Below are 16821 nucleotides of genomic sequence, written 5' to 3'. Positions count from 1 at the left end.
TACTCCACAGAAATCGTTAAGGGAGTGAAAAATCTTAGTTGCTCCTCATCGAGTATTTGGGGCAAACTTTGGGGGATTGGCAAAACTGAGCCTTGCACAACTGTGCAGCCTGGTTTATTCCACCTGTAGCGCTTTGTGCTCGATTTGAAGCGTCTATGTACATTTAACTTCCTCATGAAAATTGCACTTAGACATCAAATGGGTCAATTCAGGAGTTTCATTTTCTTGTTTTAAACAAAAACAACACAACCCCCCCCCCCAACCGAATAATGTCCTTGTAGAAAGGGCAATTAGCACCAATTATGCACTTCTAAAGTTCTAGAGCATTAGAAGCCTAAGAACATGCATGAACATTTTATAGTTTAAGACCCCTTTGGTTTTCAAAATATTTACTTGAAGAAATTGATGTAACACATCATTGTCAAATTCGATATTCTAAATGGGAAGCTCTGATCAGCATCAAAGAATCCCAGAATGGCTTGGGTTTGCAGAAACCCTAAAGTTCATCCCGTTTCAACCCCCCTGCCATGGGCAAGGACACCTCCCACTATCCCAGACTGCTCCAAGCCCCATCCAACCTGGCCTTGGACACTTCCAGGGATCCACGGGCAGCCACAGCTTCTCTGGGAACCTGTGCCAGGGCCTCACCCCTCACACAGGGGAGAATTTCTTCCTTACATATAATCTAACTAGGAAACACTGGCTGTGCAGAAGTCCAAACTGATGGGTTATGATGGGGTAACACCATGCAAAAGGAGGATTGTGTCCTATGTTTTACTTTGTGGGTAAATCACCCAAACAAAGGGCAGCAGTTTGGCAGCAGGTTTGCAGCTTGTGACTTTTTTCACCCACATTCACCACATGCCTTTTTCCTTTTTGAGGCTTAAATCTCTCACTTTTAAGCCCTCTTTTCAGTGCTTCTGTAAACACATGAAACAAGAGCTGAAGATGTCTGCAGAACATCACAGGAACATCAACAAAGACAATTTATTTCCACCTGTACTTGGCAAAAAAGATCAAGAGACCACAATGCATTTCTCATGCCTATAAAGAAGTCATTTAGCTTGTCCTCGTCACTGGAATTACCATCCCAGTGCAGCTTTTACGATATAAATATGTCTGTCCATGCAACTAGACAGTTCATACTCCTTCCTTATTGGCATTGTACTCTTTTGTCCATAAAGCTGAATGAGTTTGGCACTAAATTGGAAGCCACTTAATATCAGTTAAGAGTAAATTATATTTTTTTTCTTTGAGTGTTTGGCCCAGTTGGCAGATCTTAAGTGTAGGAGAGGAGACATTTTATTCCAACTTTTTTATTTCTCTGTTCTGTTTATTGTAACCCCAAAACTCGATCCAAGAATGAAGCAAACTTTTCTGGCTGTCCAGGAGGAAAAGGTTTCAAAGCTGACAAGTCCATCGACTGCAGCGTCTCCACAAGAGTGCTGTAAAAACAAACCAAAAGCAAAAATTAAAGAAGAAAGAGCTATCCCATAGGAAATTTTTTATACAGTTTTCTTTCTACGCATCCATACAGAATTTCTTAGCATGGACATGTTAAATAAGGGTATGTGTGGAAAGGAAGAGAATGCACAGAGCAGCAGGCCCCAGGCAGCACTGGCTCGTAGGGAGCATTGCTGAGAACACACTTCCATCAGCTTTCAGAGGCAAACTCAACTTTTAAACTTTTTAACCGTCTGTGGCTGCAATGCTGGGAGACTGAACAAGATCTGAGGCTCTGCTCCATAAACCATAGGAGGAAATCCATCTTATTTGAACACATGGCAGAGTTCTCCCCTGATCACAGAGCCAGAAAGAACAGCTACGTCAATCTGTTACTTGCTATTATCAGGCTGCTAATAAGGCTCAAATGCTTGGCACTGCCCAACACAAAGAAATAAAAATTCCAAAGCTGACAGGAGTACAAAGACAATGAGTTTAAGAAACGTGCTCAATTTCAGTCAATGCCAGGCCTGGTCTGTTCAGAAAGCTCTTCTGAAACATATGAAACTCTGCTTGCAGGGCAAAGGAACAAGATGCAGATTAAGTAATGGGAGTTACATTTCTTCTGCCTTCAGTTTGAAAGTCATCTTTTATTTTTAGAGTGGAGTCAGGATGAACTCTAAAAAAAGGAGCTAGGGGTTTTGGTGATGGTGGGATTTTTTTAATGTGTTGTTTCCTTGTGGGGTGGGGCTTTTTTGGTGTGTTTTTTATTTGGTTGGTTTGGGTTTTTCTCCTGAAGGTCATGACAGGCAGTATATCTGTGAAACTCCTTGTCAGAGGGTATGGTAGATTCAGAAAGTTTGGTTAAAAGGGCAGCCTGAATAAGTACTTGAAAGACAAGGTAATTAAAATTACTACCCAGATAATATCTGATTTATTAATTCCCTGAATCCAAGTGTTTTTCTTTTTTTAACCTAAATACATGTTACCTCAAATGGAAAAAAATAATTAGAAGAGATCATGGTCAAAAGGCTTGGTAAGTGTGGTAAATTACTACCTAGTGTTAGTCTATTCAGTCTGGAAAATCTAATATCCAGATGGAGATTACAGAGAAGGATGTACATTTCCTTGTTACATTCTCAGTTCTGCAGTCACAAGGACTGCATGTTCTTGCCCAGCAGGAACAGGCACAGCAGCTCCATACCTGCAGTCACAGTAGAGGACATGGCCATCTCTGTGGAGCTGTTTGGCCAGCTCAAGCTGATGGTTGTCCATCAGCTTGTCATTTATTACTACTATTAGTGGTTTTCCTTTCTCTAGAGTCTCCAGGCAGCTACCAGCACCTACGAGAGAAACAGAAAACATGGTGAGAGATGAAATACCCCCCTACTTGCTGCTGAAACAGGGTGAGAGATGAAATAACCCCTTACTTGCTGTAAAACTCTTGAACAACCCAGCTCTAGCTGTGGACCTCAGCACTCCCAGCCAGCCCACCCTTCATCCCCCCGACCTCCCGCAGCCCCAGGAAGCAGCCGGGCTGTACCTGCGTGGCTGATGACCAGGTCTGCGCTCTGCAGGTCCTCAGCCAGCGAGTCCTTGAAGCGGAACACTTCCACCGCCAGGGCCGAGCTGCTGCTGGGCTGCGGCAGCGAGCCCCGGCCCACCTGCAGCACCAGCCTCTGGTACCCGCGGCTCTGCAGCGCCTGCGGGCACGGCACGGGTAAATGGGGCGGATAACGGCGGTGGGGAAGATGGTGGGGAGGGAGAATGACGGGGAGGTGCCTTGTGGGGAGATGGAGAACAGGGGGATGATTGGGAGATGACGGGGGTGGAATGAAGGGGATGAGGCGGAGATAGAGAGGGTGTGTGAGGGGTGTGCCCAGATCCCGACTACCCCGGCCAGGCTACCGCCGCCCCGTCCCCGTCCCTCCCCTTCCTCCACCAGCACTCCACAATTCTCTCTCGGGTACCCCCGAACCGCTCCGGCCCCCTCAGGCACCGCTGCCGGGACGCGGCAGGGAGGGCGGGCAGCTTGTGGCGCGCAGGCGCCAGCCCCGGGAGGGCAGGCCCGGCCAGGGGCCGGGGCCGGGGCCGGTGTCTCGGCCGGCTGACCTGCAGCGCGGGCGGGGAGCGGGCGGTGGCGATCAGCTCGTCGAAGCTGGTGGTGCCCACGGTGACGAACACGGATTTCATGGCGCCGGGACGGGCCGGGCCGGGCCGGCCGCGGGGCCGCCAGGGGGCGCCGGGCGCCCGCGCAGAGCTCCCGAAATGGCGGCCGGGCTGAGGGGAGGGACGGGGCGGGAACGCCCTCTTCCCTCAGGGGCCCGGCCCTCCTTGTCCCTCCCTGTCCCATGCCGTGCCTTCTCTTCACGGGTTTTTCCCCGCCCGTTTCGGCGACGTTTGTGCCACTGTGCTGTGGGGTTTTCCCGCACAGTGCTGCACTAGCAGGGATGGTGGCCACTGCCCGGGCAGCGTTTAGAGGGGTTGCCAAGACTGTTCAGGTTTTTCGGCTTTGAAGGAGGAGAGGTAAAAAATAAATTTGGAAAAGGGATTCGGAAAGTTTTGGCCTCCACGTGTTATTTCAGCATTGGGGACCCACATAACTCATGGACAGCCTGTCTGGGTGCGTTCAGCACTGCCATTGCCAGAGCAGGGCCACAGCCACCTTCCCTTTACAGACCGATGCTGGCCCAAGCCTCCCACAACACTTTAACTTCTACCCCAAAATTATGAATATTAAATGTGTTAACACGGTTATGAATATTACATTTATTCAATGTGTTCACTGAAGAGTAAGAATGACCCCTGAACAGTTGCACAAACCGAGCTGGCAGTTTTGTTTCTTAATAGTAAATGTAACACATTGCACAATTTGCTACAAAGATAAACCAAAATTAGACATCTAAATCTATTTATTCCCTGAATTAAATTCAACAGATGAGGTCACAACTGTATACACAGTTGTGTATACAGGGTGTTCAAAGAAGGATGCAGCTGTCTTGAGGAAACCTCTGATTGCCATGTTAATGCCTTGTTCACAATGCTCATTAGCCCCCTGTTGTTTTCATTTAGCATAATGAACCACGCTGAATTGTATTTATTTTTTGATTAAAGCAATAGTGCTGACAGCACACACTGTCTGAGGGAAAAATGCAGTAAAACAAAACAATATTGGTGTCCTGAATGCACAGGGACACAGTGGCTCTGCCCAGGCTCATCCAGCTCTTGCTGTTGTCCCTCAGGAAAAGGAGCGTGGGAGCTGAGGGTGGCCACAACACGAGCCAGGTCGAGACCTCACCGACAGGGCAGTAACAGGTCCAGTGACCATCCAGCAAAGACATGGACACAATGTCAGCCCAGGAAACCCAAGCAGCAGTTCAGGAATAGTATTGGCAGCAAAGACACCCACAAGTCACCTCTATCATCCCAGCATGAGAAGGACATGGTTCGGTAGGTTCAGAGGAGGGCCACAAAGAGGCTCAGGGGCTGGAACACCTCTCCTGGGAAGACAGGCTGGGAGAGCTCAGTGTGTTCAGCCTGGAGAAGAGAAGGCTCCAGGGAGACCTTAGAATCCCTTCCAGTGCTTAAAGGGGCTCCCAAGAGAGAGCTGGACTTTGAACAAGGGCCAGGAGTGACAGGACAAAGGGGAATGGCTTTAAACTGGAAAAGGACAGATTTAGACTGGATATTGAGAATGAATTGTTCCCTGTGAGGGTGGTGAGGCCCTGGCACAGGGTGCCCAGAGCAGCTGTGGCTGCTTCTGGATCCCTGGAAGCATCCAAGGCCAGGCTGGACAGGGCTTGGAGCAGCCTGGAATAGTGGAAGGTGTCCCTGCCATGGCAGAGAGTTAATACTGGATGAACTTTAAGGTCCTTGCAAACCCAGCCCATTCTATGGTTCTATTTAAACTGCAAGGTTAAATAAAGTCCCTGTCCAAGAGTGTGAGTGGAAGCCCCAGCTGAGACTGGTGAGGGCAATTAGGACCTATTAGTGCAGTCAGGGCCCTGACAGCTGTTGGATAAGAAGGTAGATTTGGGATGAAAAGGAAAATGCAAAATTTTTCAGGTGTTGGAGATGAGGTTCAGCACCTGGTAAAGGACAGGATAATTAAATGTTAGAAGTTTTGGTTGTTTTTTTTTCCTGTGTGTCACTGAAAGTCTGTGTCCTCTGCAGCTAGCACTTCCAGCTTCATGCTGTATAGGGGCTAGAAGAAAAAATATTCACATATAAAATTGCAGTGACATGAATTTGTGTTGGAGTTTTCACTGGAGGATACATTCCACTTGCACATTGAATCAGGCTTGTTAGGGTGATTTTAAATGGAAGAGAAAAGGGAAAACCATCCATTAAGGGACTCAATTTCATGCTAATTTGTACCTGCTGTTTTAATTAGAAGTTGTGTAGGGCATAAGTAAAATTTTGCCCAGGAGTGCTTATGCTGTGGTCTGTGAGAACTACAGATCACTCTCACAAGGAGGTACTTAGAGCTGATCCTGTGCAGTTTTAAGGCAGGTAGAGCTCATGTAATCCAGGCTTGGTGCTGTGCCTTGTTTCATTGCTGCCTCTGCCCTGTGTTCCTATAGATAAACCACACAGTGGTCACTGAACTGACCTGACAGGGACTTGTTTGCAGTTAGATCAGCTCACTGGGCTGCACAAGGAGCACTACCAGCACAAGGGAGGTGGCAGAGCTGTGGTACATTGGATTTAGTCTGTTTTAAACACTGGGGGATTGCACCACCATTCACCCTTTTGTTGTCATAAGCTGCAGGCTTATGTGGCTCAGGCAGCTGAGTGCCCGTAGCTTTGGGGCAAACCTTGTGTGAACCTAGCCCTGCTTGGGCTGGGCAGTCTCTCTTTGCAGTGCCAGTTGTCTCTCTCCAATCTGTATGTGTGTGATATTATCAGGGACAGTCCAGAAGCAGGAGCTCAATCTGACATAATGTGGTCCTGGACCCCAGGGAGCGGCTAGGACAGGGCTGAAATAGAAAATCCTGAGAGCTTGCTCCCATCTGTGTTTTATAATTTATATTCTGATATTTTCTAACTGTGACAACAACTGGGCAAGAAAGTGAAGATGTCATGAGTGCAAGCTGGTTTTTGTTGAGAGAGGAATGACATATCCCTCCCCTCTTCTCCTTAGCTGGTATTTGAAATGTTTCTGGATGCCTCAGTTTTGAGCATTGTCACTTTTTATTCAGTTCAGCTTGCCACAATTTGCCCAGAAAGCTCTATAATTATATTATTCAGGGGTAAGAAAGTGAATGAAAATGAACTAGTCAGCTCACATCTTTGTTTCTAAAAACTACATCCTGCCTTTAGTTCGCTCTTGAAGTCTAAAGGTTGACCCACAACTGTGGAGATAAAACTCTGATGACCCTTGAAATGCATGGGCCACAGTGAATCAAATAATGAATCATTTAAAAATATACACCAACAGGAAGGCAGGAAACCTCTATGAGTCTACAAACTTTGATTTTCTCTGAAGGAAAAAAAGCCAATGACTGGCTAGTTATTGACTTTCCTTTCCCTTGTATTTTATACACAGATTGATTCTCCATATGGCTTGTGATATAATGCTGCAGTGGATGACAGAAGCACAGGAGAGCAATTCGACTTCTCCACACTAAATTTATGTTATATATCAGTACTTTCTCTATGTTTATAAATGTGCAAAAAGAGTAAAGGTAGTCTTATTCCTCTTTCCAATTTGCTTTATATAAATCCCAACTGAAAAAAATATTTTATTCCTTTTCCTCTCTCATTGAGGGTACTGTACTGTACCTTTGAGGGTTGATATTTTTGTTACTGTAGGGAGCTTTGAAAATCAGATGGAGGATCTTTAGGGGAATAATGCCTTCATATTACTGAGATTCAGAGATGCTTGCCCTGGGAAAATAACAGAGTAGCATTTGTCGGGCAAATGTCCATTTGAAGTATTTAATCATATTTCTACATCCTTTGAATTGTGTCTTTGTGGGCTTGTTATTTAGCAGCTGGATTGACACAACAGCTCAGGCTGACTGGAGACAGGGAGATGTTGGATCACCTCCTCCTCGGGGCTGACTGGCAGAAGACAGACACCAGACAGACACACAGACACTGGCAGAAGCACATGGAGGAACTCTTCTGACTGAATATCTCACGTGTGGAGTGGAAGAGAAGGCTGTGGCTTAGCCGGAATGAATGTCCACCATCTGCCAACTCTCATGGATTTTTCTGAATTTTGCCACATTTTGTGGTGTACCTTGAAGCCCCTGGTTTTGGAATTATGGAATCATAGTTTTTAAGGCCTTATGTTTCTGAAGAAAAGACAGAAAACCACTCAGTGAGTCTTAAGGCCCTGAAGACAAAACCAATATTTGTTAGAGATCTATAACTATGTATCTGTTTGTTACTCCTCTTCTGCTTCGTATTTAAACAATGTAATGATTCATGCAGACCTGAGCTTCAGGAAGCTGAGTATTTACTCATTTGTGAAAGTAAAGTGCTGCTGGCCTTTGCTCTCCCATGAAGCAGGAGGGCATCTCTACACTGGGACACAGCACACGCTGAGTTTCAATCCCTGTTACAGGGACTGTGGCTGGGCTGATTTCTACCAGCCCTGGAGCTGGATCCTTACTGATGCTCAAGGACTCTGCTAGTTTTCTGTCATAAATGAAATGCCCACCTTAAAGAACCAAATGGGCTTCATATCAAATAAATAAAACTTCTCAAAGCTGGCATTTTCAGTAGTGTTTGGGTTATTGGGAGATTAAAGAAAATAATTTGAAGAGCGGTGGCAAACCAGGCCAGTGTGCAGAGGTAGGAGGGAGTCTGAGGTCTCTTGCAAGGAGCACTCAGTGTTGTGATGTCTCCTGGCAACTGGTCCCCTCAGCTCCCCTGGGATCCTGCTCCTTGCTGTCTGTGCAAAACACTCGCCACCATTCCTGCCTGCTGGCCACCAGCACACACCTCCACAGCAGCCCACTGCGTGAACACCCTGCCTCTTCATATTCCTGCATAATCCCTCTGACAACCAAATCTATTAAAAATTCATTTTCATCCAGGCAAATCAGACTCCCTGAAATCAATTGAGCTTTGTTCTCTGAGGGCAGCTTGTGCTGGTGCAAATATAATCAAATCCTGAGGTGCCTTGCATGCATTTTTACAAGCAGTGAGATGGAATTCATGTTTCAATTATTCTTTTTGATGTGCATTTTTAAAGGAAATTAGAATATTATGCTCAAGTAAACCAACAGTTTTAGATCTTTAGGAAGGAGCTCCAAGTAAGCCAAATTCCTTTTCCCAGACAGTCTCAATTATGCAAGTACATACAAATATCTCTGTTTGCCATGCAGCATAAAAATAGGTAAGGAGGTGAACCCAGTGTGAACTCAGACTAAATTTCACTTCTGTCCATTTGCCTGCTATTCTCCAGAAGCTGGCTCGAGACAGCAGCAATTTATGTGGACAGTTTGAATTGTTCTCCAGACGTATCCAGGGACTCCTAAGTCAGTCCACTGAAGAAGTAAATGGATTTTGGAAATATGTAGATTTGCTGAAAATGCCCTACAATTAATGAAAAGCTGCTCTAATTCTGCCAGAAAAGCAAAGGGCTGTTGGGCAGACGTGAGCAGTGGTGTTTACACCAGGAGAGGGCTGCCTGCCTTCGCTGCAGTGAGGGCACCCAGCCTGCAGGCTCCATTTTGCTCCATCTTTCCTGCACTGCATTAGCATCTTCCCATTTGCAAAGCCTGTTTTTAATTGCCAAGCTGCCTCTCAGAACCACAGAGAAACGGTGAAAGCATTTGAGGTTCACTTCCCAGCCGACCAACAGCCACAGCCAACACAGATCCGCTCAAGGTCTGAAAATCCAGTGGTGCTTCATGGACTGGAGCTGCCTGTTTGCAGCCAGTCCTGTTCAGAGGATCTGTGCCCTCTGCATCATCCCCTGCTGCTTTGCAACAGCAGTAGGGGTGCTAAAAGCAGTGACAGTCGTGATTCGTTTCTCTCTGCTGTTTGTTTGTGCTAACAAGATGATAGTTTATTATTTACAAGCAGTCTAGTTTCCATTAGACATTAGGGGTCACAGCAGCCACAAGATACTCAGCAAAACCACTGAGCTCAATTTGGAGATTCTTTAACAGCTCTGGGCCACCAGGTTTTTTGTGTGCCTGATATACAGCATATACTGAGAAGAATCAATACCAGAAACATCTTTGCATGCATTTCCTGTTTATGGCCTTCTTTTTATCACCAGAAATGCTAGAAATGTTTTATGCAGAGGCAAACCAGGAGGTTAATGGTATGCAGTGAATTTCACAAAGATGAAAAATTGTGGCTTTTATTTTTTAATGTCCTAAGGATATATGCAGAGAGACATGTAAGAGAGATCTAAAGTCATATTTACACCTGGAAAACTGTTTTGAATGTGTGTGTGTACTTTACAAATAAATCTTCTTATTTAGGTATGAACACATACTGGTGAGCCTTCTTTCAGGATTTCTTGTGTCATAATTCCAGGACAACATTAAGCTGTTTAAAATAAATCATCATTCTACAACTCGCTGGGAAATATTGGACCAGATTCATCCCAGCTATGACTGAACTGGCTTAGATCTAAATCAGACCTTGGTGTTACATTTGGGAGAGCCATTATTACTGCATGCACTAATGTCAAAACAAGAATATTTTTCATTATCTTGTCTCTAGTGAAATCTTCTGAACTCAAATTAGTCCTGTTTGCTTCACCCTTTAGCACACTTATGCATGACCTCTACTTCCATCCACAGTAATCCTCCTTTTCCTTTTCCTTTTCCTTTTCCTTTTCCTTTTCCTTTTCCTTTTCCTTTTCCTTTTCCTTTTCCTTTTCCTTTTCCTTTTCCTTTTCCTTTTCCTTTTCCTTTTCCTTTTCCTTTTCCTTTTCCTTTTCCTTTTCCTTTTCCTTTTCCTTTTCCTTTTCCCTGCTGAAACCAAGAGCTGTTCAGCTGCTGAATGTTTGTGTTCATTAAACGGGGCTTTGTGTACCAAGGTTTCCTGTGCCATCTTAAAATGGTGATTCATGGTTAAATCTGTCCAAAAGAAGGAAAAGAAGGGCCTTGGTTTTTTTTGGTGTTTTTGGTTTTTTTTTTTGTTTGTTTGGTTTTTTTTGTTTGTTTGGGTTTTTTTGGGTTTTTTTTGTGGGTTTTTGTTTTGTTTTTTTTTTTTTTGTAAGTGTATCACAGATTGGGCTGATGCCTGAGGGTAGACTGAAAACCTAAATCTATTCAAAAGTGGGGTGAAGCGTGGCAGATGTACAGACATGTCAGCTTTATGTGCCTGGCTTGGAAGGTGGAACTATTAAAGCTGAAAAGTTCTTCACCCTTCGCAGCACAGTCCATGTTTAATCCTCTTGGTAATGGCTCTGAGGTTTCAGTGTGGGTATGGGCAGCTGGCATCAGAAATTGGACTGAGGACCCTTCAGGCTGCTGGGCCATCGTTGTGTAGAACAGCATCAGGTTGCTGTCAGACAGTGCTGAACTTGACCCAATGCCTTTGCCATGAAGCAAATGATGTTCTTTTTCTGTCCCTTATCAAGGGATAGAAGTGCCTGGCAGCACCCACACTTACATGTTGACATTTGTGGCACAACTAGTAAAATAAACTAATTTTCCAAAGGTAATGAGCTTGATATTAAAGAAATGATTCATGCCTAAGATCAAAAGGAAATGTCTTCTGAAGGAGTGTCCCATGTCCCTCCAGGGCCTTAGATTTCTGTCATCATAGGCAAAATCATTCCCTTTGGTTTCTCTGAACCTGGAGTTTATTTTTTATTTTGTGAGGCAGTGACTTGGTGAGGATTCAGGTAAAATCTTCATTGATTCTGAGATTGGTATTACACAAGGTACTGCTGGGATATAGTGGTCCCCTACTGTTTTCTGTTTATGAACAACCTACCCCAAGGTGCTAATTAGCTGGAGGAGTTGCATGTACACAGAGCATGGTTTGTTCCTCTGTAAAAATACATTTGGGGTTGATGTGACTTGGCTTAACTGTGTTTTCTGGAATCAGCAAGGTAATAGCAAAAATTTCTGAGACTGGTATTTTTCACCTAAAACCAACTTACAAATATTTGGTTAATTCTTAATAACAACTATCCTCAATAAGGGTTTGTTAGATGCAATAAACACATTTAAATATTTTTGTTTATCTTCCACAAAATCTGGCCACATCTTGTTTGCACTCAATGAGATCTGTTCTTGGGGGTTAGTACCTTAGTTCTCTGGTTGTCATCAGCTGTTTTCTTGTCCCAGGTGCTGTGCAGGCTGGAAGAGATTCTTCTGTGTGCCTTACTTTGACAAACAAATATCATTTGTGCCATGCCAGGTGTTTGTGTTCTGACTTCAAGGATGCCTCAACAAACACGAGGCAAAGGTTGTAATCTGTGGCTTCTGAGATCAGGTACTGCAGATACCTTAAACTGATCTTAAGTTTTATTTTGCTCGGAGGAAGAAGGTTCACGTCAGACTCAGATGGAAGTCTTGAAGATATTTGTGGGTTCGAGATAGTAATGATACATCAGTTTTAAATTGAACTCTGTGCTTCAGAAGTGGCTGCAAGAGGAGGAACCAGCATGATCTCCATGGGTTTATGTAACAAAAATGAACACCAATTACAGTGCATTTTTTCCACTGGGACTTAGCCCATCATTTTGTCTAATTATGGTATGAATCCCACAATGGAGAAACTCTTCTTCTGTAAAGAACTGATTCCCCCTAGAAATGCTAACAATCTTAAAGAACTCCAATTATAATGAATTTTGCAATAGATAAAGAGAGTCTGTGCCAGCCACAGGAAAAAAAAAATAAAAGAAACAAAACAAAACAAAAAAAAAACCCCAGAAAAACAGGAAGGACTTGCCTGGAGACAAAGAAGGAATGTGTAATAGTTTGTATAAACTTCTCTCATACTTTATCTAGGCTTGTACTAAATAAAATGACTGATCTATGAAATGTTACTGTCAATTGATTGCTGATGGATTTATTGACCTAGAATCAAGAAGTATTGCTGGATTAGAGAAATTTGGGAAGAAAATGGCTGAAAACATGTTCTACACCAATAAGAAATTCTGAGACAATGAGACAAGTGGTTCTGTCACTAGGCATGTTACATCCCAGAATGGTTTGCCAGAGAAGGGAAAAACTCTGATTTCCTCACTCGCACCCCTATTCTTCAGCCCAAGTTCCAGCAGTGATTTGATTGGATTTCTGCAAATCTGAGATGGTTCACTAAGCTGCAAAGTCTGCTGAGGGTTGTTCAAAAGGCTGCTAAGTGAGAAAAAAGTCAGCACAGAGAAGAGCTGCAAGGCTTCTTTGGCACAACAGAGGATGAAAATGACAAGGATTAGGCTGTGGTCACTCGGGGATGGAAACTCCACATACACATATTTTATTTTGCCTGATGTTCTCTTATGAGTTTAAAACGAGCAATATTAAATAAAAGAGGCAATGTTTAATATTGAAATTGCCTTCCCCAGCTGTCTGGTGAAATTGAATCCAAACTCTTATTTTCCTTCAGTAGAATACAATATATGTTCATACTTCGTAACACTGACTCACTCACAAGAAAGAATAAACAGCCTTCCCCAGAGCAAGACTGCATTTATTTACAGACTGCTCTGCTAAAAAAAACCTAAACCAAATGATGATTACTGCTGAGAGATGATACCTTGGGAAGTGAAAACCTGGTACAGCTGGATCTAATCACGTGAGGGAGTGACAACAGCTCTCACGGCTTCCTGGCTGTAGGGATGTTTGTCATGTTTGTCTTTCCTTCAAGGAAACCATTGAGAGAATTTATACACCCAGAAAGACAAAACCTTGCAACTCTCAGATCTCCCTGCTTCAATAACACTGAACTCAAACCATGTAGGAGCAGTCCAGGGAGAGCTGGTTGTTTTCTCCTTGTTTTACCTTTAAATTACGTTCAAAGATTTTATCTAGATAGTTCCTTGCTCTCAGTTTCCTGTGTTCTTCTGTGAGTGGTTGTCACGGTGATGTGCCAAGGTAAAGGGAAGGAGCAGCCCATGGAATGTGCACAGGGGCAAACTGGGCACAGCCAAGCAGCATTTGCTGAACCTGACCTCTGTGGAAGGGGCTGCTTGTCCAAAAAGATTTTCAAAGCAGGGCATAACTAGAAAAATCAGACTCACAGTCTGTCTGCATTCCCAAGTCCTAGGCTGGCACTGCAGCCTGGACTCCTGCATTTGGTTTGGCTGTTTCTGGTTTCTCAGCATCTGCTGCCTGCTGAGAGGGAGGTCACATTGCTGTAAAGTGAGAAATGACTGGTCTTTTTGTCTGATGTATCCTAGCATGTATTTTTACTTTCTATGAACATCACTGGCACTCTGCTGTGATTCATGCCTGTGACTTACTGTGTGGCTGTTGTGTTTGGATTCAGCTGGATCATGAATAAAGCAGTAGGAGAAAGCTACAGTCACACATCCATCCCCAACAGACCTTGGCCTTGCACACCTCTTATATGGATTAATATTCTCTGCATCATGGGTGCTTCTGTGCCTGCATAAACTGGACACTCTGACCTAAAATTTTCATGGTAAGTATCTTGCTCTGTCCCCTGCTCTTGAGGTGTGAATAATTCTTGTGTTCTCAAGTTTCCTCAGGAGGACAAAAAAAAAAAAAAAAGAGGCAACAATGCTGAACTAATCAGTATTCATAAGATGGAAAGGCTTATCTGAGCTTTTAAGTGGCAGAAGTGACACCAAATGCAGAGGTGTTGTCTACAAGCTTTGTGTCTGAACTGTGGCTTGCTCGTGGATATGGAAAGCAGCTTTCTAGAGAAAGGTCTTCAAGACATCCTACTCCCTCAAAGTGTGATAAACTATGCCTAATCTCTTTGTAATTGCTGTTGTCCAGCATGGGCCTGGAAGGCACTGAATTTCCACAAAAGCAGTTTCCTTTTGGGGACATTGTAAGAATTTGAAGCCAGCAAAATTCATTGAAAAATTAGAAATAGAACAAAATCTCACCTAGGCTAAGTATACACTCACTTTGTCAGCATTTATTTTCCAAATTACTTTGTAGCAAATTATTATTCATCTGAGCAGTGTGAGTGGAGGGAAGCAGGTCAGCAGAACAATGATATATCTATAGTAAATTGATGGATAGTTACCAGCAGAAGTCAAACAAAGGAAAAGCAGCCTCAGCACTCTGATCCCAGGGGTTTCTTTCTTCCTGAGAAGCTTGCAGAAGTGCATGTGGAGAATACTGCTGTGCTGTGTTATCTGTTACCCATCCCTTCAGTGTTGGTCATGCTCTGAAACAATAAACAGCTTTGGAATTCAGCCCAGCATTAGCCCAAACCAGGTGCATTCAGGGTGCTTCCCGCTTTCCTCTGTTTTGTTGGACACAAACAAGAAGAAGTTGTCACATTTCTTCCCCTCTAGGTGCCAACATGAAGTGCAAACTGGTGTGGTGTTCCCATCCTGACAGAGTCGGTGCTGAAAGAGCTGTTGGGAGCTTTCCCAGGGTGTGAAAGCATGAAAAATTTGTGAACAACAGCAAACCCACGTCAGTTTGATTCTGTAGTGACAAGCTGTAAGATTTGCCACTGAGTCCACTGCAGCAACCTCACCCCAGCCCAGATTTGAGCTTCCTGGGGCATTATGTGCTGGTCCTGCCACACAAACTTGGACAGGTCCTTGTCACCTAAAGATTATGGAGTAACATGACAAAAAGTGCTGCATGTTAACTGCTGTGAGCATGAATTAGTTTGAATGAGGAGGGCTAAGGCATAAGGAGTACACTGGAAACACCCACTTGTGAGCTGTGGGCCAAAGACAGAATTCTGCTATGGGATTCCAGAAGAATGGGGAGCTGGAGGATGCCAAAGCCTGTGGTACACTCAAATCCAGCTCATGCTCTGTGCTTTCCTGTAGAGTTTTGAGTTTCCCAGTGCAGCACTTGCTTGCCCACGTGGTTCAAAGGGTAGCCCAGGGCCAGTTTGCTTCCAAATCTCCCCTGCATTGCCAGGAAGGGCTTCTCTGCCTGTTGTTTGCTCACACAAGTGGGACACACAGAAATATCCCAGACAGGTCCTGCTTGATCCTTCAGCATTCTTGGTAGAATGTCCTTTGGGTCTTTTGTTTTTTTGGTTGGTTTTCTTGGGGTTTTGTGTGTGTGTGGTTTGTTTTTTTAATTTGTTTTGGGTTTTTTTTTTTTAATTTTTTTTTTGGGGGGTTTTTTGTTTGTTTTTGTTTTTAATAAAACTACATAAGTAAACTTCATCCAGTAGCTAAGTGTTTGAGGACTTGAAGAGGAACTGGCTTCAGGACAACAGCTCAGCTTAAATAAGATAAATTTCTTGCTTGCAGAGAAGAACAGATTTCAAGCATCAAAGAATGTTGTTGAGCTCTCATTTGGTTTTCAGGTGCCTTTTGTTGTCTCGTAATTGATTTTTATTAGATGGTACTGTGGGAGTAGGACTATGGCCATGCTGAGAGAATTAATGCAGAGAGAGTCAGCTTAGGAAGTCTGTGGCTATTAGTTTGATCAAATTATACTTTGAAAATGGGTTAATAAATCTAGAGGAGAAGGGAGGGAGGGAGAAGGTATTTTGAATTATTCATCATTTGTTCGACAAGTTTACATAGCCATGAAATGCAGGTGGGAGTATAGGGAGTGGGTTATTTATTAATTACATATGAATTGCACAGACCTTTCCCTCTTGCAGCCAGATCTGCTTTCACAACTTAGCTTTGACTACAGCTGGACAAATTCTTTTTGCCTTCAGCTGAAGAAATTCTAAGTACCTTTGAAAAATCCAATCCATCAAAATTCAAATCCAGTTTATTTTTTCACTCTTAACATCAGTCATCTTAGATGATACTTCAACTATTCTTGATAATGAAAGGACTGAGGAGGAAATGTTCATATATCACATTCTGGAGAGCAAGTGTACAAGAAACCAAATGATCATTGTGGGTTTTTTAGTAAAATTAGTTTATTTTGATATCTGTGCCCCCAGAATGAACACCAGGAATTGATGACTGCTCTTACCCTTGCTGGAACTTCACAACCTTCTGGAAAATCCTGAGGAAGGTGAAGATCTGAGAGGGCTTTATGGGGTAAGGTTTTTGACAGATGGAATGCATAACATGCAGTTCCTTTTTGTGAACAAATGTGAAATCTGTGTCAGGAACCATAACTGAAATACGTTCCCCAATCCACAGGTATTTATTTTTTTTCCTTAACATTCTGTGTAGACTTCTTTTGAGCCCACTGCAAAGCTCGAGCAGACTTCACCATCTCCAGCTTTATTTTTCTACCAAAATGTCAACATTTGAGTCTACACCTCGTGTACCAACAAAATACTGTTTGGGATTTCCCCTTTCCAGAT

General features: G+C 43.7%; 1 protein-coding gene and 1 long non-coding RNA gene across 3 annotated transcripts; one reads left to right on the top strand and one right to left on the bottom strand.

The window, feature by feature from the left end:
- Positions 1 to 973: 973 nt before the first annotated feature.
- LOC128795284 (UDP-N-acetylglucosamine transferase subunit ALG13 homolog) lies at positions 974 to 3732 on the bottom strand. The gene is made up of 4 exons (XM_053955930.1): positions 3556 to 3732; positions 2987 to 3146; positions 2648 to 2786; positions 974 to 1445 (listed from the first exon to the last, which is right to left on the bottom strand). The coding sequence occupies exons 1-4, from the start codon at positions 3634 to 3636 to the stop codon at positions 1334 to 1336; spliced, it is 492 nt and encodes a 163-aa protein (XP_053811905.1). The 5' UTR covers positions 3637 to 3732; the 3' UTR covers positions 974 to 1333.
- On the top strand, positions 3116 to 8084 carry LOC128795285 (uncharacterized). 2 transcript variants are annotated; one of them, XR_008433467.1, is made up of 3 exons: positions 3116 to 3163; positions 4686 to 4893; positions 7437 to 8084. It is a non-coding gene; the product is annotated as an uncharacterized LOC128795285 (long non-coding RNA). The 2 variants fall into 2 exon arrangements; XR_008433468.1 differs by lacking the exon at positions 3116 to 3163 and adding an exon at positions 3856 to 3969.
- Positions 8085 to 16821: the final 8737 nt, after the last annotated feature.

This window comes from Vidua chalybeata, chromosome 14, assembly GCF_026979565.1.
Source record: "Vidua chalybeata isolate OUT-0048 chromosome 14, bVidCha1 merged haplotype, whole genome shotgun sequence".
NCBI lineage: Eukaryota > Metazoa > Chordata > Aves > Passeriformes > Viduidae > Vidua > Vidua chalybeata.
Note: the sequence above shows the minus strand (reverse complement) of the source record. Positions and strands in the feature narration are given on the sequence as shown.